The 27,345-nt window shown below is 42.5% G+C and overlaps 1 protein-coding gene across 3 annotated transcripts in view; it reads right to left on the bottom strand.

The window, feature by feature from the left end:
* ubr1 (ubiquitin protein ligase E3 component n-recognin 1) overlaps positions 1 to 26,489 on the bottom strand; it is a 215,126-nt gene extending 188,637 nt beyond the window's left edge. For all 3 annotated transcript variants that reach the window (XM_048537077.2, XM_059649358.1, XM_048537078.2), the window contains exons 1-4: positions 26,357 to 26,489; positions 15,583 to 15,839; positions 9,266 to 9,344; positions 725 to 832 (exon numbers count right to left, since the gene is read on the bottom strand). In XM_048537077.2, the coding sequence (XP_048393034.2) occupies positions 725 to 832; positions 9,266 to 9,344; positions 15,583 to 15,839; positions 26,357 to 26,440 (528 nt within the window). In that variant the 5' untranslated portion in view covers positions 26,441 to 26,489. The remainder of the gene's footprint in view (positions 1 to 724; positions 833 to 9,265; positions 9,345 to 15,582; positions 15,840 to 26,356) is intronic.
* Between the last annotated feature and the right edge of the window lie 856 nt (positions 26,490 to 27,345).

Raw genomic sequence — 27,345 nt, 5'->3', positions numbered from 1 at the left:
TACTAGCTCTAATTTGGCTATAAATACTAAATCATATGACCAATATAAGCTCTAGTGATTTTTCTTTAAAATCAGTACAGTACAGGCCCGTCAGCCCACCATGTTGTGCCGACCTATTATCCTACTATTTCAAGAGCATTCCACATCCTGAAGTCATCATGCACATGGCAGTCAAAGATGCTGTTACGTATAGCATATTTAATGGCAAATTGGTCACAGTGACCATGGTCACATTGCAGTACACTGCCAAAGAGCCAAAGTAACAGTAGCAATGTCACTACTGAATCAATTCACAAGAACAGTGTAAAATTCTCAGGTCAGCATCCAGCCTCAAGCAATAAGTGGCTCCTCACTGTAGAAAAGTCAGTAAATGTACATGGTATAATTCCACAGATTCCAGAGAATAAATGTTTCTAGACTCGAGTATTTTCTATCTACCTGTAACTATCCTTGTTGAGATAGAAGCATATTATATAGTGACTTGTGCACATCCAAATGAAGAAGTTTCACAAATGAAAATTGCCAGATACAAGTTCACGCTAAAACAATGAAAATGCAGAATTTCCAAGACAATAAATATGATTTTTGGAATTTCAATGTATTTGACTGGAGAGGGGCAGGGGAAAATTAATAAAACTTCCTAAGTTAAATTGACCCTTCTCGTCGCCATCACCAGACAAGCTACAATCAATAAAGACCAAATGGTGCTGGAAAAGCATCTTACCGCAGAGTCCTCTGACACACCATGTTCATGCATTTTACAAGCAGGTCCAGTCTTCCAGGCTTCAACATCTCCACAGTCACAAAAGCCACCTCCATTGGAAGAATTCATCTTTAATATACAAAGTGAAGTAGAAGCATCAGTTTTAAAATAATTAGAAAAATGGCACAATCTTTACTGGTACTCAAACATAATACAATACAACGTGGTAAGATATCTAACAGCCCTGTTCTCAGCTGCATCATCAGGGAATAAATATTAATTAGGGATATTTTCAGTCACCAATGTGGCATCTAGCTATTGCCCAAGTACTAACATCCTTGCATCTACTTCAATGGAAAAGGGTTAACATTGTGAATGGTGCTAATTTGTCTCCAAGATTACTCTTGTGGCAATGCTTACGTTAGCTCCTGCAATATGAAAAACAGGGCCTGGATATCATGTATTGAAGAATGCAACACTTATTGCAACTGGCTATTAAGTACAAACATTACATTCCTCAGGCATCATCACCAAAAATAAACTATTAGATTACAACAGAGGAGGAGTCCCACTTTATGTGATCCAAAGCAAAATGGAATATGAAACCTTTACATCATCAAGTCACATGTTATGATGTACTGATGATGCCAAGAGTATGTCTCTTAAGATGCAAGGGCAATAAGACATAACACTTAATGGTCATACCTGCAATTCAGGAGATAAATATTGGATATTGGACTTCTCCATAAAATGCCATGTGCTATGCTTCCTTCCCCTCTGCTTCTGTCATTTGTTCCCTTCAATATTGCAACAGCCCCATATAGGTTGACTCACTGTTCATCCTTTATCAAAGGCCAGAGGAACTTTCCAATTCCTTATTTGGCCACTTCTCTTTAATTGTTTGCATACATAGCTTGAGAGCGGCTTGAAAGATGCAGTAGGGAGGCATTCAGATTTTTGGGACATTGGGACCAGTTCTGACGGAGGTGGGACTATTACAAGTTGGACGGTCTACACCTGGGCTGGACTGGAACCAATGTCCTAGGAGGTGCTTTTGCTAACGCTGTTGGTGAGGGCTTAAACTAACGTAGCAGGAAAATGAGAACCAAATTAGGAGGTTAGTGGACAGTAAGGAGGCAGTAACTAAAGCCTGTAAGGAACTAGATAATGAAGTCAGTGGGACTAAGGAGAAAAGTAGGCAGACAACACATGATAAACGCAAAGGGACAGGGGGTCAGAGGTGCATTTGTTTTAATGCGAGAAGTGTAGTAGGTAAGGCAGATGAACTTAGGGCTTGGATTAGTACCTTGGAGTATGATGTTATTGCTATTACTGAGACTTGGTTGAGGGAAGGGCAAGATTGTCTACTAAATATCCTGATATAGATGCTTCAGGCAGTTTAGAGAGGGAAGTAAAAGACATCGAGAAGTTGCATTACTGGTCAAAGAGGATATCACAGCTGTGCTGAAGGAGGGCACTATGGAGGACTCAAGCAGTGAGGCAATATGGGCAGAGCTCAGAAATAGGAAGGGTGCAGTAACAATGTTGGGGCTGTACTACAGGCCTCCCAACAGCAAGCGAGAGACAGAAGTACAAATATGTAGACAGATAATGGAAAGATGTAGCAACAACCGGGTGGTGGTGATGTAAAGTTTTAATTTTCCCAACGTTGACTGGGATTTACTTAGTTTTAGGGATTTAGATGGAGCAGAATTTATAAGGAGCATCCAGGAGCAGTATGGAGCAGTATGTAAATAGTCCAACTCGGGAAGGGGCCACACCGGATCTCGTGGTGGGGAATGAGCCCAGCTAGGTGGGTGAAGTTTCGTCGGGGATTACTTTGGGAATAGCGATCACAATTCCATAAGTTTTAGAATACTCTTGGACAAATAAGAGTGTGATCTTAAAGGAAGAGTGCTAAATTGGGGGAAGGCCAACTATAGCAAAATTCAACAGGAGCTGGGGAATATGGATTGAGAGCAGCTGGTTGAGGGTAAATCCACACTTGATATAAGGGAGCTTTTAAAGAGAGGTTGTTTAGAGTGCAGGACAGACACGTCCCTGTGAAAATGAGGGACAGAAAGGGCAAGATTAGGGAACCATGGATGACAGGTGAAATTGTGTGACTAGCAAAGAGGAAAAAGGAAGCATACATAAGGTTTAAGCAACTGAAAACAAACGAAGCTTTGGAAGAATAATCGGGAAAGTAGGGCCAATTTGAAATGCAGAATTAAGATGGCTGAAAGGGGTCATGAAATATTTTTAGCAAACAGGGTTAAGGGAAAATCCTAAAGACTTATTTGTACATAAGGAGCAAGAGGGTAGCTGGAAAAGGGTTGGCCCACTCCAAGGTAAAAGAGAAGTTATGCGAGGAGTCAGAAAAAAATGAGTGAGCTTCTTAATGAGTAGTTTGTGTCAGTATTCACCAAGGAGAGGGACATGACAGATGTTGATGTTAGGGACAGATGTCTGATTACTCTAGGTCAAGTAGGCATAAGGTGGTGGGCGGGGGGAGGAAAGAAGTGTTGGGTATTCTAAAAGGCATTTTGGTTGGACAAGTCCCCAGGTCCAGATGGGATCTATCCCAGGTTTCTGAGGGAAGCGAGAAGGGAAACAGTTAGGGCCTTAACAGATATCTTTGCAATATCCTTGAGCACAGGTGAGGTCCCGGACAGCTGGAGAATTGCTAACTGTTGTCCCCTTGTTTAAGGAGGGTAGCAAGGATAATCCAGGTAATTATAGACTAGTGAGCCTGATGCCAGTGGTACGGGAGCTGCTGGAGAAGATACAGAGGGATAGGATCTATTTACATTTAGAAGAAAATGGGCTTATTAGTGATAGGCAGTATGGCTTTGTGCAGGGAAGGTCATGTCTTACCAACTTGATAGAATTCTTTGAAGAAGTGACAGAGTTGATAGATGAGGGAAGGGCTGTAGATGTCATATACGTGGACTTCAGTAAGGCATTTGATAAGGTTCCCATGGCAGGCTGATGGGGAAAATGAAGTCATCTGGGGTCCGGAGTTTACTAGCTAGATGGATAGAGAACTGACTGGGCAACAGGAGACAGAGTTGTAATGGAAGGAAGTTTCTCAAAATGGAGAACTGTGACCAGTGTTCCACAGGGATCCACAGGTGTTGGGACCACTGTTGTTTGTGATGTACATAAATGATTTGGAGGAAGGCAGAAATGGTCTGATTAGCAAGTTTGCAGATGACACTAAGATTGGTGGAGTAGCAGATAATGAAGAATCGGAGAATGCAGCAGAACATAGATGGATTGGAGTGTAGGGCAGAGAAATGGCAGGTGGAGTTCAATCCAACAAAATGCGAGGTGATGCATTTTGGAAGATCGAATTCAAGAGCGAACTATACGGTAAATGGAAAAGCCCTGGGGAAAATTGATGCACAAAAATATCCGAGTGTCCAGGTCCATTGAACCCTGAAGGTGGCAATGCAGGTCGACAGAGTGGTCAAGGCGGCATACGGCATGCTTTCCTTCATCAGACAGGGTACCGAGTACAAGAGTTGGCAGGTCATGTTAAAGTTGTATAGGGCTTTGATTTGGCCACATTTCGAGTACTACGTACAGTTCTGGTTGCCAAAAGGATGTGGGTGCTTTGGAGAGGGTGCGGTGGAGGTTCACCAGGATGTTGCCTGATATGGAGGGCACTAGCTATGAAGAGAGGTTGAGTAGATCACCGTACTCACAGCAAATAGAATGTGTCAAACTAAAAGCATATACAAATCACTGTTTAACTGAAAGGAATGTCCGAGAACCTTGGAAAGTGAGAAAGGGGGATAAAGGTGTTGCATCACCTGAGCTTTCATGAAAAAGTTCCACAGAAATAGGTTGTATGACCAAGAAGTGAACCAAAGTAACACAGCATGAACAATCCCTTTGGAATGCTCAAAGGAATAGTGAACAGGGTGGAAAATGATCCGTTCATACAGGTGCCGGTGGGTTGGGAGCTGAGGTCAAGAAATGACACTGTGGTTCTGAGACAGAAAGCACTCAGTTAGAAATAAACAGATACAGTCAAGAGTCTTGTCAACCATGTTGACTAAGTTGTGGACAGGTGAAGAGGAGGAACAGCAGTCATCAACATGGAGAGTATTTTCTGTACTTGCACTTAGAAAAAGCATCCCCTTTCACCTAACACAAACTACGTGGAATACCAAAGTTCAGAACACAAGTTCATTGGACCTGAAAATGTTAATTCTGCTTCCTCTCTGCAGATGCTACCTGACCTGCTAAAATGTTTTCACTAATTTCCATTCTTGTTTCCCATTTCTAGCATCTGCAGTTCTTCGGTTCTTATTAGTCGAAGCTCTCCAGCCACCTGTCACTTTAATTCTCTACCCTTCTCCCACTATCTTTTGACCCTTAACCTCTACTCATATTCCAAACGTGTCCAACGCAATCAAGGAGCAATATTGTTCAACTGGCCAATTTATATCATTCTGGGTTCTATATGGACACCAACAATTTTAGATTGCACCTTTGCTCAAATTTTGCTTATTATTTGCTGGTTTGGTTTTTCATTCTCTCATATTTCGTTTCTTAGCTTCTCACAGCAGCTATTCAGGATTTTGCCATTCATACTTTTGTGCCCTTAATTGGGTATGCCACACCCTTTGGTTTTACTCAGTGCTGAATCCTGAAGGCTGTGAAGTACCTTACTGTTAAGTTTCACTAGAACTCAGGTTTAGCATGGAAATGTTGGCGTGGGAGCAAGATGGTTTATCAAAATAGCAAGCAACTCGAAGGTCAGGATCATTCTTACAGACAGAGTGGAGGCGTTCCAAAACCCAGTCGCCCAGACCCCATTTGGTTTTGCCAATGTAGGGGAGATCACCTTGTCAGTACTGAATGTAGTCTGCCAGATTGAAAGTATAAGTGAAAAACTGATTCACTTGGAAGTTGCGTTTGAGTCTTTGGACAATGAGGCAGGGAGAAGACAAAAACTTAAACATTATACCTTTTGTGATGACATGGGAAGGTGACAGTTGGGGTATGTTAAGAAGGAACTTATTTGGGTGGAACTGAGAAGTAAGAAAGCAATGATCGCCTTAGTGGGGTTGTACTACAAACCCCTCCCCCTCCCCCACCCTGACACAACAACACCCGACCCTCAATATAGTCAGTGGGAAATTGAGAAACAAATTTGTAAGGAGATCTCAGTTATCTGAAAGAATAATAGGGTGATTATGGATTTCAACTTTCCACACATAGACTGGGATTGCCATGTGTTAAGGGGGAGATGGAGATGAATTTGTTACATATTTACAAGAAAAATTTCTAATTCAGTATATGGATGTACCTACTAAAGAAGGTGCAAAACCTGGCCTACTCTTTGGAAATAAGGTGGGGCAGGGGACTGAGGTGTCAGTGGAAGGAGCACTTTGGGGCCAGTGACCATAATTCTATTAGTTTTAAAATAGTGATGGAAAAGGATAGACCAGTGCTATTCTAAATTGGAGGAAGTATTAGACAAGAACCTTCAAACATTGACTGCAGGTGGATGTTTTCAGGTAAAGGGACAGCTGGGAAATGAAAAGTCTTCAAAACTGAGATAACGAGAGTTCAGAGATGGTATGTTCCTGTTAGGGATTTGGACAAGACTGGTAGGTGTAGGGAATGCTGGATGAATAGAGAAACTTATGTTTTGGTCAAGAAAGAGAAGGAAGCATATGTCAGGTATAAATAGCAGAGATCAAGTGAATCCTTGTAAGAGTACACAAGCAATAAGAGTATATTTAAGGGGAAAATCAGGAGGGCAAAAATGGGACATGTGACAGCTTTGGCAAATAGGGTTAAGGAGAATCCAAAGGGATTTTATAAATACATTAGGGACAAAAGGGTAACTACAGAGAGAAAAAAGGCTCCTTAAAGATCAGCATGGCCACCTATTTATGGAACTGCAGGAGATAGGGGAGATATTAAATGAGTATTTTGCATCAGTGTTTATTGTGGAGAAGGATATGAAAGATCTAGAATGTGTGGAAATAAATCGCAACATCTTGACCAATGTCCATATTACAGAGGAAGTAGTGCTGGATGGTTTCAAACGCATAAGATCGGATAATTCCAGAGGAATTGCAGCTGTACAAAACTCTGGTGCAGCCGCACTTGGAGTATTGCGTACAGTTCTGGAAGCCGCATTATAGGAAGGATGTGGAAGCATTGGAAAGGATGCAGAGGAGATTTACCAGGATGTTCCTTGGCATGCAGGGAAGGTCTTATGAAGAAAGGCTGAGGGACTTGAGGCTGTTTTCGTTAGAGAGAAGAAGGTTAAGAGGTGCCTTAATAGAGACATACAAAATGATTAGAGGATTAGATAGGGTGGACAGTGACGGCCTTTTTCCTCGGATGGCGATGGCTAGCACGGGGGGACATAGCTTTAAATTGAGGGGTGGTAGATATAGGACAGATATCAGAGGTAGGTTCTTTACTCAGAAGTAAGGGCATGGAATGCCCTGCAACAGTAGTAGACTCGACAACTTTAAGGGCATTTAAATGGTCGTTGGATAAACACATGGGTGATAACAGAATAGTGTAGGTTAGATGGGCTTTAGATTGGTTTCACAGGGCAGCGCAACATCGAGGGCCAAAGGGCCTGTACTGCACTATAATGTTCTATGACCTGATCAGGTGTACCCTTGAACTCTGTGGGAAGCTAGGGAAGTGACTGCTGGGCCCCTTGCTGAGATATTCGTACCATTGATAGCCACAGCTAAGGTGCTGGAAGACTGGAGGCTGGCTAATGTGATGCCACTATTTAAGAGAAGTGGCAAGGAAAAGCCAGTGAACTATTGACAGGTAGACTGGCATCGCTGATGGGCAAGTTGCTGGAAGGAATCCTGAGGGACAGGATTTGCATGTATTTGGAAAGACAAAGGACTGATTAGGGATAGTCAACATGGTTTTGTGTGTGGAAAATCATGTCTCACCATCTTGATTGAGTTTTTTGAAAAAGTAACGAAGAGGATTGATGCGGACAGAGCAGTGGACATGACCTGTCTGGACTTTAAGGTGACAACAAGGTTCCGCATGGTAGATTGGTTAGCAAGTTTGGATCATACGGAACAGGGGGAGAACTAGCCATTTGGATACAGAAACTGAAAATTGAGGTACAAAATAAAACAGTTTTTAAATCACTATTGCAGCCAATCCCTAAAACAATGCAACAGAAACAATCCTATTTTAATTCTTCTCTGTAAGAAACTGTAATTGGTATTGGAGGAGTCAGAGTTTCTTAAAGGCTGCTTTATTGTTTGTAATGACTGAAGCTGGAGGATTGCGGTGTCAGTCTAGTGTCATTACTTCACGGGTCACAACATTAAAATTATTTTACCAACCAATGAAATACTTAATCGATATCAGGTTCTAAGCAACAAGGTATATCAACTAGGTTTCCAAATAAACACAATTATTGGTTAATTATTAAATAAAATTTATTCAATAGAGACCTAACAATTGGTTTAATATACAGTGTCTCTAATATTATATGTACCTCATCAAAACTTGCTCACAAACATACATGCTCTTCTGGAAAAAGAGAAAAAAATTATCTTCAAGATTGGCTTTCTTGGGGAAAAAATGGCCAATGGATTATTCTTGAAAGCCAAAGAATAAAATGTAGTATGTTCTACTGCTCTGATGTTCTAGCATCTGTGGTCATGTCACAAATTGTGCCCAGCTTCTCTGAAGTCTTTCAGGCGCTGCCTGCTTGTAAACAACAATCTTGAGATGGTCCTTCCATCACCTTTTTTCAAGTGATCAAATAGAATTCACTCTGAATTCATCAAGAGGATTTTCTTTACAGAAAAGAGAAAGATTAGCTGGGCTGCATGTTTCTAGCAAGCTTTCCTCCAATTATATTCATTCTTAGATGTTTTCCTCCGACTGATAAAACAAGATCCTCTCCACATCAGACACTATTCAAAAGTCTTGGCAAGAGTTTCCTTAGAGGAAAAAAAATCTGTGGTGAAATTTCAATTTCAAACTTGAAATGAGTCATTTTTCCATAATCATTCAAAACTTGAGTCCTCCAGATGATCTTAAATATATAGCAACTTCATATACTGTTACCTCTAAGATCAGTCAGACTGGTTCCCTGGCTACTTCTCCATAGGTGACAAGAACAGCGGGCGTTCAAAACCAAAATGACAGATTTTATAAAAGGAGCTCATTAATGTCAGAATTTCCCACGTCCCAAACGCATGACCTCCACCAATCTTGAAAATGGGGGGTAGCAGATATACAACAATGCCATCACCTCCAAGTAACACACCATTCTTCATTGTTATTGGTATTATACCCTGGAACAATATGTAACAGAACTATCAGAGCACCTTCAACACAGGTGCAGCAGCTCAAGGCAACTGGCAAGTGACATCAAATACTGGTCTTGCCATCATCAATGCCCACATCATAAGAATACATGGTTTAAAAAACCTCTTACAATTCACTACATGCAAATTACTGATATAAGCTTTCACACATAAAATAAAATGCAGCAAAAAAAAAACAAAACTGACCAGGAATAACATAGTATACCTTGTACCGATGATTTTTGTGAACACTATTCTGGAAACAGTCCACGCATAGTACACAAGTGGGATCAATAGCACAGTCTCTGAAACAAAGATGGCACAGTATAAGTTCCACATTAAAATCTGATTATATTTGTGACCCAATTTCCCAGTCATAGAATCTTCTAGCAGTGATCAGCCAGCCCATTGTGCTCAGCCAACTTTCATAAAGCTAACCAATTAGTCTAACTCTAACTTTTATAGCCTGTAGATCTCTCCCCTTCATGTACATGCTCATTTTCCTTTGTAAAAGGAAATGAATATATATTTGATTCAGACAGGGTATTGTAAATCTTTATAGGCTGCATAAATATATGTCATTTTTTTTCAAATCAACCTATTCAGGGATCTTATTGCACAACTCTGGAGCAGACAGGGCTTGACAGGGGTCTCCTGGCTTAGAGGTAGGGACACTACCACTGAAGCACAAAATCCCTCAAATCAGGTACAAGCAATCTGCGGGGCTGGAGTTTGGTCTGAGCGCTAAAACAAAACGTTGGTTCGAAAAAGTACATGACCGGACTCTGTCTAACATCGGTCATTCAGTCTCTCGAGGCTGTTCCGTCATTCAATGAGATCATGGCTGACCTGTGGTCTAACTCATATACGTGTCTTTGGGCCATATACAACAATACCGTCATTTAACAAGAATTTATCTAACACAGATTTAAAGTTAACAACTGATCTAGCATCTACTACAGTTTGTGCAACAGAGTTCCAATGTTTGAGCAGAAGTACTTCCTAAATCTCTCCTGAATGGTCTGGCCCTAATTCTTAAACTATGCTCCTTAGTTCTAGAATCCCCAACCAGTGGAAGTAGTTTCTCTATCTACCTGTCTTTTCCTGCTAAAATCTTGAAGAGTTCAATCAGATCACCCTTTAATCTTCTAAACTTTGGAGAAAACAGGCCTAATTTGTGTAGTCTCTCCTAATAATTTAAAGCATGTTTTACTCCAAGGCCAGCACATCCCCCCTAAGTTGTTGGACTCAGATCTGCTCACAGTTCTCCAAGTGGGTTCCAATCAGGGTGTTGTATAACTGCAGCGTAACTTCTGTATCCTTACATTCCTTTCCTTTAGGTATCAAGGCCAGCCACTAACCTTCACGATTATTTTTCATACCAGTTCATGGCATTTTAAAGGTCTATGTCCCTGAACCCCCAAATTTCTTTGGACGGCCACTGAATTTAACTTCATACTGTCTAGAGATTGCCGTGATCTATCCTTGCTTGGTCCAAAATAGATAAACTCTCACTTGCTTACCTCAAACTGCATCTGACACACCCTGCCGAATCTTCACCATCCCCCCAGACCTCCCACTGACTGAGGACGAACGGTCAGTCCTGAGCAAGGGGCTCACCTTTGTCCCCCTACAACCACACATCAACGAATACCAGTCACGGTCGGACATAGAGCAGTTTTTCCGCCGTCTTCGCCTGCATGCCTACTTCTTCAACCGGGAACCCAACCCTCCTTCCACTGACCCCTTCACCCGCTTCCAACACAAGTCCTCCTCCTGGACACCACCCCCAGGCCTCCTACCCTCCCTCGACCTCTTCATCTCCAACTGCCGTCGAGACATTAACCGCCTCAACCTCTCCACCCCTCTCACCCACTCCAACCTCTCCCCCGCAGAACGGGCAGCCCTCCGCTCCAACCCCAACCTCACCATCAAACCCGCAGACAAGGGTGGCGCAGTGGTAGTATGGCGTACTGACCTCTACATCGCCGAGGCCAGACGCCAACTCTCCGACACCACCTCCTACCGCCTCCTCGATCATGACCCCACACCCGAGCACCAAACCATCATCTCCAACACCATTCATGACCTCATCACCTCAGGGGACCTCCCACCCACAGCCTCCAACCTCATTGTTCCCCAACCCCGCACGGCCCGTTTCTATCTCCTTCCCAAAATCCACAAACCTGCCTGCCCTGGTCGACCCATCGTCTCAGCCTGCTCCTGCCCCACCGAACTCATCTCCACCTATCTGGACTCCATTTTCTCCCCTTTGGTCCAGGAACTCCCCACCTACGTCCGTGACACCACCCACGCCCTCCACCTCCTCCAGGACTTCCAATTCCCTGGCCCCCAACACCTCATATTCACCATGGACGTCCAGTCCCTGTACACCTGCATTCCGCATGGAGATGGCCTCAAGGCCCTCCGCTTCTTCCTGTCCCGCAGGCCCGACCAGGCCCCCTCCACCGACACTCTCATCCGCCTAGCGGAACTCGTCCTCACACTCAACAACTTCTCTTTTGACTCCTCCCACTTCCTACAGACTAAGGGGGTGGCCATGGGCACCCGCATGGGCCCCAGCTATGCCTGCCTCTTTGTAGGTTACGTGGAACAGTCCATCTTCCGCACCTACACAGGCCCCAAACCCCACCTCTTCCTCCGGTACATTGATGACTGTATCGGCGCCGCCTCTTGCTCCCCAGAGGAGCTCGAACAGTTCATCCACTTCACCAACACCTTCCACCCCAACCTTCAGTTCACCTGGGCCATCTCCAGCACATCCCTCACCTTCCTGGACCTCTCAGTCTCCATCTCAGGCAACCAGCTTGTAACTGATGTCCATTTCAAGCCCACCGACTCCCACAGCTACCTAGAATACACCTCCTCCCACCCACCCTCCTGCAAAAACTCCATCCCCTATTCCCAATTCCTCCGCCTCCGCCGCATCTGCTCCCACGACAAGACATTCCACTCCCGCACATCCCAGATGTCCAAGTTCTTTAAGGACCGCAACTTCCCCCCCACGGTGATTGAGAACGCCCTTGACCGCGTCTCCCGCATTTCCCACGACACATCCCTCACACCCCGCCCCCGCCACAACCGCCCCAAGAGGATCCCCCTCGTTCTCACACACCACCCTACCAACCTCCGGATACAACGCATTATCCTCCGACACTTCCGCCATTTACAATCCGACCCCACCACCCAAGACATTTTTCCATCCCCACCCCTGTCTGCTTTCCGGAGAGACCACTCTCTCCGTGACTCCCTTGTTCGCTCCACACTGCCCTCCAACCCCACCACACCCGGCACCTTCCCCTGCAACCGCAGGAAATGCTACACTTGTCCCCACACCTCCTCCCTCACCCCCATCCCAGGCCCCAAGATGACATTCCACATTAAGCAGAGGTTCACCTGCACATCTGCCAATGTGGTATACTGCATCCACTGTACCCGGTGCGGCTTTCTCTACATTGGGGAAACCAAGCGGAGGCTTGGGGACCGCTTTGCAGAACACCTCCGCTCAGTTCGCAACAAACAACTGCACCTCCCAGTCGCAAACCATTTCCACTCCCCCTCCCATTCTCTTGATGACATGTCCATCATGGGCCTCCTGCACTGCCACAATGATGCCACCCGAAGGTTGCAGGAACAGCAACTCATATTCCGCCTGGGAACCCTGCAGCCATATGGTATCAATGTGGACTTCACCAGTTTCAAAATCTCCCCTTCCCCCACTGCATCCCTAAACCAGCCCAGTTCATCCCCTCCCCCCACTGCACCACACAACCAGCCCAGCTCTTCCCCCCCACCCACTGCATCCCAAAACCAGTCCAACCTGTCTCTGCCTCCCTAACCGGTTCTTCCTCTCACCCATCCCTTCCTCCCACCCCCAGCCGCACCCCCAGCTACCTACTAACCTCATCCCACCTCCTTGACCTGTCCGTCTTCCCTGGACTGACCTATCCCCTCCCTACCTCCCCACCTACACCCTCTCCACCTATCTTCTTTGCTCTCCATCTTCGGTCCGCCTCCCCCTCTCTCCCTATTTATTCCAGTTCCCTCCCCCCATCCCCCTCTCTGATGAAGGGTCTAGGCCCGAAACGTCAGCTTTTGTGCTCCTGAGATGCTGCTTGGCCTGCTGTGTTCATCCAGCCTCACATTTTATTATCTCTGACACAGCTTTGCCCATTTACTTAGTTTAACTTCTGGTATTTAACCATTTCCCTAGCTGTTTTGCTAATAAACTTAAATCTGTGTACTCCGATCACCAATACTCCGCCAGTGGACCTATTTTCTCCCTATCTAAACTTTTAAAACTTCTCCATTACATCTTCCCTTAATCTTCCTTGTTCTAACGAAAACAATCCTTGCTTCTCCTCTTGGTCTCGCCACATAAATGAAGTCCCTCACTTCCGGTACTATTCTAGAAAATTCCCTTCATTCTTCCTATCATTTAATATTCCACTCAATTCCTGCCCTGCAGTTGCCAATCAATCAAGTATTTGAAAAACGCAAAACGACCATGTTTATTTTTCAGCTCATTTGATGCAGGCCAAAAATAAAGTATAAACAGCCTTGGTACCTGCCGAGAACTCTTAGCGGATTACAGTTCTGTTACTGCTACTTGAACATCAAACTGCAAACTAAATCAGAGTTTATGGCCTACTGACGTGATAAGCAATATTATTAATTTGAATTAATTTACCACGTTCAAAGAAGAATAGGAATGTCTCCCTTCGGTACGCGATGGAGAAATAATCCCTGAACTGGTTATCTCTTTCCCGACACATTTCCTCAGCTGGGAGCCTGGCATGCTTTAGCTCACCACTCACACAACACACAATCTTAGATCCGTACACTATACAATCTGTAAACGTTCAGCACTACGAGAAAGACGGGCAGTGTGCAACAGAGAACACGCATGTGCATATATATAGCATGCTCATGATCACAGCACAGAGTACTTTACAGTCGAGGGAGCTAACCAATTACAGTGCAGAACTCCCTTCAAGGCTACAAGTCTGATAACAAATGTATGAAAAACGAGCTATTATTTTGTGCGTGTTGTAAGAAAGTGAGGCCAACTGACTGCCTACTACAATCAATTAGCAATAAACAAAATGAAAGGATTTTCAAGACAAGGGGAGGAAAAACTGTCATTTCAGTTTACATGACTGGTCACACTCTAAAATTAAACCATAAACTGAGGCTCCAGCTGCCTCACAAAGTGAATATAAAAATTTCTACAATAACACATTGCTTGAGTTCTTTCTGGAGTTGTGGTCAGTCTTATCCCTGTTGTGTGTCCCTGGATTAATAACGTGAAGACAAATTCGAATGGCAGCCGAGGAACTTAAATTCAGTCAACGAAACAAAGCTGGAATAAAAACTAAATAAAAAAAGCTGAATCAGTAAGTGTAACAACAAAACTGCCAGAATGACAGAAAAAAATAATTTTTCCCAATGTCCTGGTCTAAATGCAACTTCAGATCTACAGCCAATACTTTGGACTTTTGCGTGACTTCGGAAATGGCCTAATGAAGCCTTCATTCAGTGAATAAATTTAGCATTTGTTGGTATTGTTTAGATATTGTTCTGCACAAAATAGCTACAAAGCATTGTTGGACGCTTTGAGATTGTAAAAAAAAACTATAAAAAATGTACAGTTGTCTGTCTGTATGGCATTGTAGTGTCAGCCTGGATTTCATATTCATGCCTTCAGAATGGGAAGCCAGCTTGTGACTTTCTTGCCTCAAAATCAAGGGAGTGCTGCCACTTCACATAGATTAACAGCAGCCAGATTTGATAATGTAGCAAATCAGCTCTGTGGATGCTTCCTTTACACAATACACAGGGATTGGCTGGCAACATGTTTACATTTGAGAAACAGTGGCTTTTCTTGAAATGTGGAATTAAGACCTATGACGCTCAAAAGAGACACGTTCTTCTTGAAATATGTTGCAGCATGCTAATGAAATGCATGAAGACTTCAGATAATGAGGAAGCACTCCAAACTAGCCACAATTATTTTACATTTTAAACACTTGCCAAAGTTCTTAATTATCAGTACCACAGTCAGAGGTGTCACCTTTCTGATGAGGCATTAAACTGAGGCCCATTCGCCCTCTCTGATGGAAAAAAAACCATCACACGGCAGTATTTGAAAAGTGGGAGTTCCGACCAGTTTTTTAAAAAAAATCAAACAACATAGATAAAAGCAAATTATGTGGTCATTATTACACTGCTGTTTGCGAGAGCTTGATTTGTGCAAATTCACTGTCACGTATTCTCATAAATGAAGTCTTTAAAAGTACTTCACTGAATAGAAATTGCTTTGTGGTAGTGGTAGGTGCTTCATAAATGCAAGTTCGCTCCTGTCCTTGTTTTTTGTTATAACATATTTCAACTGCCTTTGAATTCTGCAGGAAACAAGCAAAAGATGTCTGAATATAAACAGTTGCAAGAGAGCAAAAGCCATTTACAAAGCAAAGAGTGATGAGGAGGCAAAGGCTGCACTTAATTTACACATCTTCTCACCGGCAGGAATATGTAGTCTCTCCCCCTTTGAAAACTCGACCACAGAGCTGTGAAGAACTGTTGCTTTGTTCCAGCTTAGCAAAGCCATCTGCTGGGTTTTCTCCGAACAGATACCATTCCAAGGTTTGTAGTAATGTTTGATAAGCCTGATTCTCCTCAGGTGACTTGGCCTCCGATCCCGAGCAAAACACTGGAGGCACATACTCTTTCAGGTGTTGATATATCCCTGAACACAAATCAACTCCTTCCTGCCAACTCTGTGTGAAGAAAAGTAAACATCAGTTGCCAACAAAACTTGCCAATTTTACATTGTCAAATGTGTTAACAGTCATTGTTTTACATACCCACACTGAACAAATCATTCCAGATCAAGCACACTCAACACTTTCTAAACAACATGGGAGCATGGCTGTGCAACAGTCCAGTATGTACTATACAGGGGACAAACAGGCCTCACACAAGACACTACCTCTATAAAAATGTACACATGCACAAAACACAAAATGGGAAGACCTCAGACATGAAGAAAAGCTAACACCTCAGATAAATGACATTCAATCAGACCTGAAAAGTTAAAACCTTCATGTTCAAAAGGTGTGTTACACCCATGCTTGGAATGTGAAAAAAATTCTCGGTACCATGTTAACGTGCTCCATACAAATAACATACAACATAACATCATATAGATTAGGAGCAGGAATAGGCTATTAGTCACTTGAGGCCGCTCTGCCATTCAATAAAATCATGGCTGCTCCACTTGTGGTCTCGATTCCACATTTCCAACTATCCCCAATGCAATTCTATTTTGAAAACATTGCACCCCGTGAGACTTAGAAAACACTTAAGACTTTCTTTGTAAGGTTACTTAATAAGATGCAGTGGTGTTGGGGTAGTATAATGGCTTGGATAGAAGTTTGGCTAAATAATAGAAGGCAGACAGTTCAGATAAAGAGGGCATTTTGAGGATGGAGCCACAAAGTTCAATACAAGGACCACAATTACTTACTATTTATATATATTAATGACTTGCATGACGGAAGTGAATATACTGTTGTCAGGTTTGGATACGACACTAAAATAGGTGGTAAGGTAAGTTGTAGGGGTGACAAAAGAAGTCTACGAGGGGGTATAGACAAGTTAAGTGAGCAAAAACGAGGCAGATGGAACATAATGAGGGAAAATGTACTTTTTGATGGGAAGAACACAACAGCTTAATTAGTATTTAAATGGAGACAGCTGCAGCTGGATTTGGGAGTCTGTGCTAATGTTTTGAGATTCATACATCCAAATTTGTTGGGTAATAGGGAAGGTAAATGGAATGTTGGCCTTTACTTCAAAGGCAGCAATGAGTAAAAATAGTGAGTTGATACTAAAATTATACAAGGCACGGGTAAGATCATAGCTGGAATACTATGAATAGTTCTAGTCCCCTTATCGATATATTGGTGTTGGAGGCAGTCTAGGGAAGGTTCCACTGGTTTGAACACGGGCATGGAGGGATATTCTTATGAGGAGATATTGAGAAGGTTGGGCTTGTACTCACTGGAATTTATGAAAATGAGAGGAGACCTATTGAAATATAAGACTCATAGATTTTGACAGAGTAGATAAAGAAAGGTTTTCTCCTCGAGGGAGTGTGTAGAACCTCAGAGTAAGGATTCACCTATTTCAGACAGAGATGAGGAGGATTCCACCCCCTCCCCCGCAACCACTCCTCCCTTAGAGAATAGTAAACCCTGTGGAGTTCTTTATTGCAGAGGACTGTTCAAGCTGTGCCATTAAGTGTGCTACAGACTAAGATAGACAGATTTTTAATCAGGATGGAATAGGACTGGAACAAGGAATGTTTCACACACCCCATTAAGAGACTGGCATAACTGGGGCCCACACTTCTCTGACCTGAAGAAAATGAGGAGTCAAAGGAGGGGTTGAGGGCGAGGATGAGCTCAGACAAGCAGAGGAGGGTGGTGGTGGTGGGTAGGAACGGTTTGGGCCTTTGCTCCAGGATGAAGCAGACAGCCCCGAGACCATCCTGGTGGGGAAGTGACATGTAAAAGGATTGCATGTCCATGATAAAGGGGCGGCAGCTGGAGCCTGGAAACTGGGAATTCCGAAGCTGATATTAACTGTCAGAGAAATCACAGATGTACAGGGGGAGCAGAGACTGAAGCAGGCAAGAAAAGACCGAGACAAGGTAGGAAGAGAGGAATATGATGTGGCTGTGGAAATGAGTTTTAGCAATTATCTGGCCAAACACCAAGAGTGACATGAAATTAATGTCTGTGGACATGAAAACAAGATTGGAATGGAAATCCTGCAGTGAGAAGCAGAGCTTCAAGGCGAGCATGCCTGAGAGATATGGCAGTAAGTTAAATACTAAATGAAAACCAAAAGAACTGAGTATTGTGTTTGGTTTTGGTCTCCTAGTCTGAGGAAGGACATTCTTGCTATTGAGGGGCTCCAGTGAAATTCACCAGACTGATTCTTGGGAATGGCAGGACTAACATACAAGGAAAGACTGAATTGACTGGGCTTGCATTTGCTGGAATTTAGGAGAATGAAGTGGGGGAATCACATAGAACAATACAAAATCCTGATGGGACGGGGCAGGCTACAGCATGAGGAATTTTCCCAGGGTTGACAAAGTCCAGGACTTGGGGTCACTGTCTAAGAATAAGGGATAAGCTATTCAAGACTGAGATGAGGAAGCGTTTCTTCACTCAAAGTTGTGACCCTGTGGAATTCTCTCTCATTGGAAATTGTTAGGGCCAGTTCATTAGATATATTCAAGAGGGAGCTGGACTTAGGCCTTGTGACTGAAGGGCTAAAGGGATATGGGGAGATCGTGGGAATGGGATACTGATGAACAACCACAATCATATTGAATGGTGGTGCAGGCTCAAAAGGGCAGAATGGCCTACTCCTGCACCTATTTTTCTATGTTTCTATGATCTTAATGAATGGTGGAACAGACTCAAGGGGCCTCAATGGCCTACTACTGTTCCTACACCTTATGGTTTTAAGATAAGAAAGTAAATTGACATGGTGTGAAAACTCGACTTCAATGGCTGTTGAAGTACAATTGCTCTATATAATTTAACTGTAAGTAAATATTATTTCCCCTAGCAGCTGGGCATTGGCTTTTACTAGAAATCACAACTGTGTTGACTGTTGCTTAGCAGAAGTTTCAGAACAAACAAAAATAGCACAGATTATTGTTCATTTAAGCATTTACTGTGTATAGTCACTTCAAAAGCTTTATGTTAAACTTTTGTTTTCCCCCCTTGTGATTGGAGGTTCATGATACCAGCAAGACCACTGTAACCATGTTGTAACCAGAAAAGAATGTCTCCAGGTAACACAAAGCAGTTACAGCAGCCACTCCTCCAGTGTTTTGATACAGTACCAGCAATGGGACTTCCCTGCCTGCATGTCTAAAGCATGTAAATTCTCCACTTTCACATGAATTGTACCTGTGACAATCAGCTATTAATACAGAATTCATTACTACTTTTTCCTTTAATTGGATGTCACTGGCATGATTGGCATTTGCACCCATCTCTGGTTGGTGTGGGGAATTCCTAAATCATAGCAGCAGTTTGATCTAGCTGAGTACCTTGCCACATCACCATCCCAGGGGAGTCCCATTGATATGATTACAAGGTTAATAAAATTAAGTTGAAGGTACAATCTCAAAACCGGAGGTGAACTGAAGAAGATCAAGAAGCATGTCCTGAACTCTGCCTGACAAGAAGCCTGGGTGATTTGATTGTTGGGGCTTGTTTTACTGATCAAGATTGTTCTACTGGGAAGAAGGTGCAAAGTGTTTACAAGAGGAAACAATGGTGGCAGCCTCTGGACACACTCAGTCTTCCCACTGTTAACGAAGTCCTACAAGTGTCTTTAAAAGTCAAATATCATAGTGTAAATAGTTGTGTCTTAAAGTTACGTATCCATTTACTTCCAAAACAAGAGTATTAGAATCTCAGAAATACCTCATTAGTTTTTCTATTTGGATGTAAGGACCATGTGATACATATTGCCACGGAGATAGGTTTTGAGAGGGCGAAAAGTTCAAAATAACCCAGGCCAGGGTCGAGGAAAGACAGAACAGCTATGGGTAGCAAGATGCTGTGGCTTGACATAGAAGCCACAAACTGGAGTCTGAGTTCCCTTTCAAAAGTTATCAGTCACCACAGAGGTTATAACATCATGTAAGACAGATCAAGAAAGAGGGCAGGTTTCCTTCTCTGAAGGGAGTACTGAAATCATGCTTTATTTTGCAACATTTCAGCAGTTTCATTCATTTTCACTGAAAATAACAGGCTGATTTTAAGTTTTCTGAAGCCAAATTCAAGCTTGCAAAACACCACAGTGCGATTCACTTCTTCCATTATTAGTTTGGCACTATAATCACTTCATGCCTGGACTCTTTAGGTTTCTCTACTACAAAAAACACTGAACTTTGTACTTACTTCTGGGAATCTTTCAAAATTTCCACTGAACAATTACCACAATAATTCATTTCCTTTTATGCAAATAAGCAGCTTTGGGAAAACAAAATAGGGTCAGAAAACTAACTCCCGAGGTCTGGAATCTTTCATGTCAGACTAAATCTTACACAAATATTGTTTTTGAGACAATTTGTACATATAATCACACCCTTTCCTTGGTTTATATCTGTTCTACCTTTGCCCTCTGAACGATCCTTTTGGCAATCAAAAACGAAGGGTCCATCTCCTCAGTCGAGTTTGAACCACAGCCCAAGTTTTAGAGTCAAATGTCTTAGAAAGAAATATCCAGCTTTCACCCAAGATATCACAATGTTTAATACTAAAACTTAACTACAGTAATGAAAATATGATAACCAATCCTGGAGGGGCAGTCATAGATTAAATTTGCTCATAACAATTTTAACTGTTCTTTAAAAAGGGTGCTTCCAAAGTGACAACAAACTGTTTTAATCATTAAACTCCTACAGTGATAATTTTGATCTAAGGTCAAATGCAAGCTTGTGACTGATCTGTCAACTTCTTTCTGAATTCTCTGAAAACGTCCCTTTGGACTTTGTAATGCAGGAATTTTCTTGAAGACATCCTGTACAATGTGTAAACCTTTTGGTAGAGATAAAACAATAGTAGCCCACAGTATACTATGCAATAAACAGTATGGCGAAGCAAGGGACAGGATTTGCTCCCACACTACAGGATGCAAAGAGGGAAGAAATAAGCAGAAGTGTTAAAACACTGCAGAAAGAGAATTATTTCTGTACCAGATGGTGTACTTTAATTGTTTGGTCATTTGTATTTGCTAATGAGCACATGCAATTGTTGTCACCTCAATCTCATTCCTAGGAAGGAATGCCCCGAAAGTAACTGGGTGGCAACTGCTAAAAACAGAAACACAAATTATAATGTCATCCGTTCACTCTTACCAGAGCTATTACTCACAACTAACACCGCAATAACAAAAATGTAGAGATAGCTATTAAGTCTAACCACTGCACAAGTATGAAATTCACATCTTATTTCAATCACACAGTACAATGATATGTTTTCTGACAGATAAAATTTGAGATTCTATTATTGCATGGATTCTTGGACCAGATAATAGTTCTCTCACACCAGTCAGAAGGCTGCGATTACCATGGAAATACCACACTGTCAAGAGGTACCACATCTCAGATCAGACCACCTGCTCTTTGATGAAAACGTTGAAGCTTACAGTACTCTATCCCAGACTGGTTGGAGATTGTCCCCAGAGTTCCATTTATTACTCAAGCAGCATTACCACAATTTATCATTTCACTGTTTATCAATTCTTGTGCATTAGTTGACTGTCATGTCTCCCTACATCACAAATTGACCACACTGCAATAGTACTTTTGGCCATGAAATGATTTGGCACTTCTGGCAGTTTCATAAATGACAATATATAAATGCAAGTTACTTTTTAAAAAATACCATTAGCTTTTATTTGCATGTTATTTTCAAAGTAGAAACCATAATAACTGAATACTACCCCACTTTGCAGAATTAAATTATTACCCTAATCCTCTATCAAAGCACTTGAATGATCAAACGATGTAGCGATACAGTACCAGTGGAAAATTGTAGATGTATCATAATAGTTAAAGGAATTGAGACTAAAAAAAACTGCATTAATCTATTATGCAATTCCTGGACCAAATAAAAACATTTGGCACTAATCTAATGATTGCAAAACACAACATTGATGCGCAAACCTCTTGATTCAAATTCTGAGAAAACATTTTTGGAGCCCTTTCAATAATGTTGTCATATCTCTGGGCTGGTACTGCAGGTAATCATTTGCTTTTGGAAGATTTCATATGCCATTGTCGAAAACGTCTGTCCTTATAAAACAATCACCTCACTTGCTGTGCTAATGGATTTTTTAAAACTGTTCTAAATGGTATGTCTATAGTTTGAGCAACAAATATTGATTTAGAGATAATGGGAACTGCAGATGCTGGAGAATTCCAAGATAATAAAATGTGAGGCTGGATGAACACAGCAGGCCAAGCAGCATCTCAGGAGCACAAAAGCTGACGTTTCGGGCCTAGACCCTTCATCAGAGAGGGGGATGGGGAGAGGGAACTGGAATAAATAGGGAGAGAGGGGGAGGCGGACCGAAGATGGAGAGTAAAGAAGATAGGTGGAGAGAGTATAGGTGGGGAGGTAGGGAGGGGATAGGTCAGTCCAGGGAAGACGGACAGGTCAAGGAGGTGGGATGAGGTTAGTAGGTAGCTGGGGGTGCGGCTTGGGGTGGGAGGAAGGGATGGGTGAGAGGAAGAACCGGTTAGGGAGGCAGAGACAGGTTAGACTGGTTTTGGGATGCAGTGGGTGGGGGGGGAAGAGCTGGGCTGGTTGTGTGGTGCAGTGGGGGGAGGGGACGAACTGGGCTGGTTTAGGGATGCAGTAGGGGAAGGGGAGATTTTGAAACTGGTGAAGTCCACATTGATACCATATGGCTGCAGGTGACAAAAACACAGGTAAATATTGATTTACCTGTGTTTTTGTCACAACTGCATTATTACTACGATGGTAAAGGGAAGCAGCCAAATTATTAATTCAGGCTTCTAGGTTATTCCAACAGTAACAGCAACCTGCATAAGCTCAAGAAAGGGAATCTCAAAATTCTAGATAACCAGGTGTAGATCTGGATGAACACAGCAGGCCAAGCAGCATCATAGGAGCAGGAAGGCTGATGTTTTGGGGCCCGAAATGTCAGCCTTCCTGCTCCTATGATGCTGCTTGGCCTGCTGTGTTCATCCAGCTCTGCACCTTGTTATCTCAGATTCTCCAGCATCTGCAGTTCCCATTATCTCTATCACAAAATTCTATGTTGTAAACCTGTAGGTGTTGCTTTTAGAAGACTGAATGTACGTACACAGAGTCTATGCTCAGTCATAAAATGTGTGTAACAGACCTACAACCTGTTCTGTTGAATAGTTGCTGAGGTAAACAATGGACTAGCACTCAGTGACGTGTTACCATCAACCACCTCTTCTCCAAATGCAAGCAACAAATTGGGATTATTTTGGAAACGCACAGTCATTGAAAACAATAACTATACATCCAGTTGTGAATGGAAAATCATTTGCTAAATTGTTCAGCACTCAAAACCCAAAGATGATATGAGAAGATAGTGACATGGTGGTAATGTCATTGGACTAGTAATCCAGAGACCAATCTTAATGTAATGGTGGCAAAGGTTCAAATCTTACTATGGCAGCCTCAATAATGGTGACCATAACAAATGTCACCAATTATTGTAAAATCCATCTTGTTCACTGATACCTGAAGGGAAGAAAATCTGCCATTTTAATCTGGTCTGGCCCATATGTGACTTTAGACCCACCATCGTGTGTGACTCTTAACTAACCTCCGTTCAAGGCCATTTGGGGATGCACAACAAATGTTGGCTTTTCCAGCAACACTCGCATTTCATTAAAAAATTAACGAAAATAGTATTGAATATATATTCAGTGTAATCCTGAATAATCACATTTTCTCAGCAAAACTACAGGCAGGCAATTAATGCTAGGCAAGTCAAAGCCCCTATCCCATGAGTGAATAAAAGATACAGATCCCCTCACATGTTAATCACAATATAACCTACTCCTGATATTTCAACATCCTCTTTAGAAAGGCAACAATAGCTCAAACAAACAGCTCCATGGATGTCACCTGAACAATATCCTTAAAAACAAACTCCAGTGTATCAAGAGTCAATCCATAGCAAAAACTATCGCAATACAAAGTTTGCGATCCAAACCAGTGTGAAATGAGGCACTATAATACAAACCAATTTTAACTGGCTTCAGCTAACTACCTATTATAAAAAAGTGGCAAAGAGAGAAGATATAATAGGACAGAACTAACATATTCAACCCAAAGGTCAAATTCATAGCAAACTCACAAAAACCATTGCTTTGCACTCTTGCTAGATCAGATAAGAATTCTTGATGGGCTTCATTGTGTGTCATGTTATTCTTTTAAAAGATTCCTCACCATATTTGGCCTCCTCGAGTGGAGCAGATAGAGCTTTCAAAAACACTTTACCCAAAGGTCGCTTAGCTCACTTAGCTAGGTAGTTCCTTGGTATTGCTGAATGACACCAACATCATGGGTACAATTCCTGCACAGGTTCCGGTCACCGTGAAGGTCCCATCTTCTTGACCTCACCTCTTGTCCGAGGCAAGGTGGTCCTCAGGTTAAACCATCATCAGCTGCCTTTTTATTTAGTGTCATGAGCTATGGTGCTCTGGGAACTATAGCAACTTGATGTATAGGTTACTGAAAGCTTTGTAATGTCATAAAAAATTTGAACAGTTTAATACGTCTTTAAAGTGTACAGGGATTGGTGTTTTAATTTTTTTTTCAAAACAACATAATACTTAATTATTTATGCAGATATTCCAGAAGGAACTGAGCCTTGTTGAATGGTAAAGTAACAAGAACAAATCCCGTAACGGACTAAATTAGCTGAGCTTTGACAACAAAGCAACATGGGAATAATAGGCATCATCACCTGTGTGGTAGGGCAAGAGAGAAGCAAAATCATCTGGAAATCTTGCATTTCTCTGGAAACATAAAAAAAATCAACTAACTTCAGTCAGTAATATTAAAAAGCATTTTGTGGACTACAATGTGAAAGTAAAGGGAAAGTTGGTACAATAAGAGAACATATACACAATGTGATTGAAAGAGCCTGTGTTTTTGGTTTTAATTATAAGTGCAACAGAATCTTAATCATGTTTGATGAATCGCTGCACCAGTTTCTTCCCAGCACAGGAACTGGTCAACTTCACTTACACACCCTTGCTTCTAAATATAAATTTTAAATCATCAATAGCACTACGAGGATTTAGTTCACAGATAAATGAACAAACCTTGCACTTATATGGCATCTTTAATGCAGTTAGAAGATTCTGGAGGCTTCACAGAAGCATAATCAAACTTGACACTGAGATAACAAGGTGAACAGCTGGATGAACACAGCAGGCCAAGCAGCATCAGAGGAGCATGAAGGCTGACGTTTCAGGCCTAGACCGTTCTTCAGAATCTTGACACTAAGCCATTTCAAAAGATGTACAGCCTGGTCAAATAGGAAGACTTTAAGGATAAAAGAAGAGAGAGCGAGAGCGAGAGAAGTAAAACAATGTGGAGATCCTTAAAGCGGGAATTCCAGAGTTTAAGACCTTGACAGAAATATAACCAAAGAAGTGATTAAAAGAGGGTAGAATTGAAAGTTTGAGCGCTGGAGGAGATTACCAGGGGAAAAGGAAGATTTTTTAAAATGCAGGTAAGCATTAACAAATCAAAAGTCAATATACATCAATCAATGAGCAATTGGCTGATAGTTTAATGCAACTCAACGTGACTTTGGATACAAGCGTGTGTGTTTGGGCAATCTTGATTAACGTTCACTGTTATACAATTAATAGAATGAGGCCCAATTTACAAAAAACAAACATGAACATTACACTCTTTATTAAAATCTAACAGATTGAAAGCAAAAGTATCTGTTGTACCATTCCCTTTCAAAGCATATGATATTTTGTAACTCAAATAAGAAAACAACTCACAGTAAGTCACTTGAAAGCTCTAAGTGACGTAAATTTTTATAAATTCGTAGCTTTTCTTAATGAAATTCCTCCACAACTTAATGAATACAAGGGAAATAAACTAATACAGAGGCACAGATAAACACTAACTGACAAGAGGCCGGATAAACTATCAAAATTAGACCAGGCACAAAAGCATGCAAACAAACCAGGACATGGGCACACAACAGACTCAGTGTGCCAACTTGCCAGGGCACTGGCATGCTAACATACCAGGTCTCAGGCACACCAACTGAGCAGGCATAAGAGCGTGCCAACGGGTCAGGAGCACACGACAGGCGGGAAACCAAAAAACTGGGTCGGGGCTCACATGCGACCTGGCACACCGACAAACTGAGATCAGGCACGAGACTCAATGGGGCAGGAATACCAACACGACCACACTGGTTTAAACCCAGCTTGCTTTTGCGGTTTGTAAACAAAACTCGGACAAACGGGACCGTGTCGACACAATAACAAAAAAGGAAGGCGGCGGATCTTTGCTTGACGGACAACGCTCGGGACCCCGGTCCGTTAAACAGCCCTGAGCCCTTATGGCAGCACCAGGGAGAAGCGGGAGTGAGACCGAGACTTCCCCCGGCCCCTCAGTGCGTGTGTCAACGGCCCATCCTAGGCTGCACTCACCCGGACCACCAGCTCAGACTCCGAGCCGTCCCAGGTCCCCGGATCTCCACCGACATTCAACTCCCGCAGGTTCTCGTCCGCCATCTTCCTCACTGCCGCCAAGCGTAGCGTCCCGCATCTCCACCGCTTAGCGACAGTTTTCCAGCTGAGGCCAGCAATGCTTTATGGCAGTTGCCAAAGTTGGGGAAGAGGAAGTGGTGATGGAGCGAGAATGAAAGCTGCTTCTTGTGGTAAATAACCAAAGTTGAATTATCAGCAAAGGCTTGTAATTTGGCACATGTTGAAAATCTTGCTTTCATTTTTAACAGCCAAACCTTCCATCTATAAACACATTAAGACAAAAGCCAAATACTGCGGATCCTGAATATCTGAACTGAAAACACAAATTGCTGGAGAAACTCAGCAGGTCTGGCAGCATCTGTGGAGAATGAAACAGTAATAATGTTTCGAGTCCTATATGGCTCCTTTTCAGACCTCAGTCCCAGAACATTCTGTATTTATTCTAAGGTTACAGCTGACTCCAGCTTCATGGAGGTTGTCTTAAAAGTTGGCTCACGCATCATGTCCACCAGGCGTTGGGGCTTCTGCAAATACTAATTAGTTTCATTCACAAATTTTGTCTGCGTGGTGGGGGGTGGCAGTGTAATTGTGCACCTTCCACTGTCTGTCTTAATTAAGCAGTCCCTCAGGAACAAGGATGCCTTTCTTTCACTCTGGAATTGTTGGTCTTGAGGTGCTAAATAATCCAAGCTGGATCCCCGCATCCTGCCAGAGGAGAGACAGATGTTGTTTCCTGAAGCCTGGAGGTAGAAAGCTTGGATATTCACTATTTACATTTAGAGTCATACAATCATACAGCATAGAAAAAGCCATTCAGCTCACTTTGTCCATGCCAACCAATGAACACCAAGCCACAGTAATCCCGTTTCCCTGCAGTTGGTCATAGCTTCTATTTCCTTGAAATTCTAAGTGCTCATTGGAGACAACAA

The sequence above is a fragment of the Stegostoma tigrinum genome, chromosome 10 (genome assembly GCF_030684315.1).
Source record: "Stegostoma tigrinum isolate sSteTig4 chromosome 10, sSteTig4.hap1, whole genome shotgun sequence".
Taxonomy (NCBI): domain Eukaryota; kingdom Metazoa; phylum Chordata; class Chondrichthyes; order Orectolobiformes; family Stegostomatidae; genus Stegostoma; species Stegostoma tigrinum.
The sequence above is the reverse complement of the archived record's forward strand: the minus strand, read 5'-3'. Positions and strand labels throughout refer to the sequence as shown.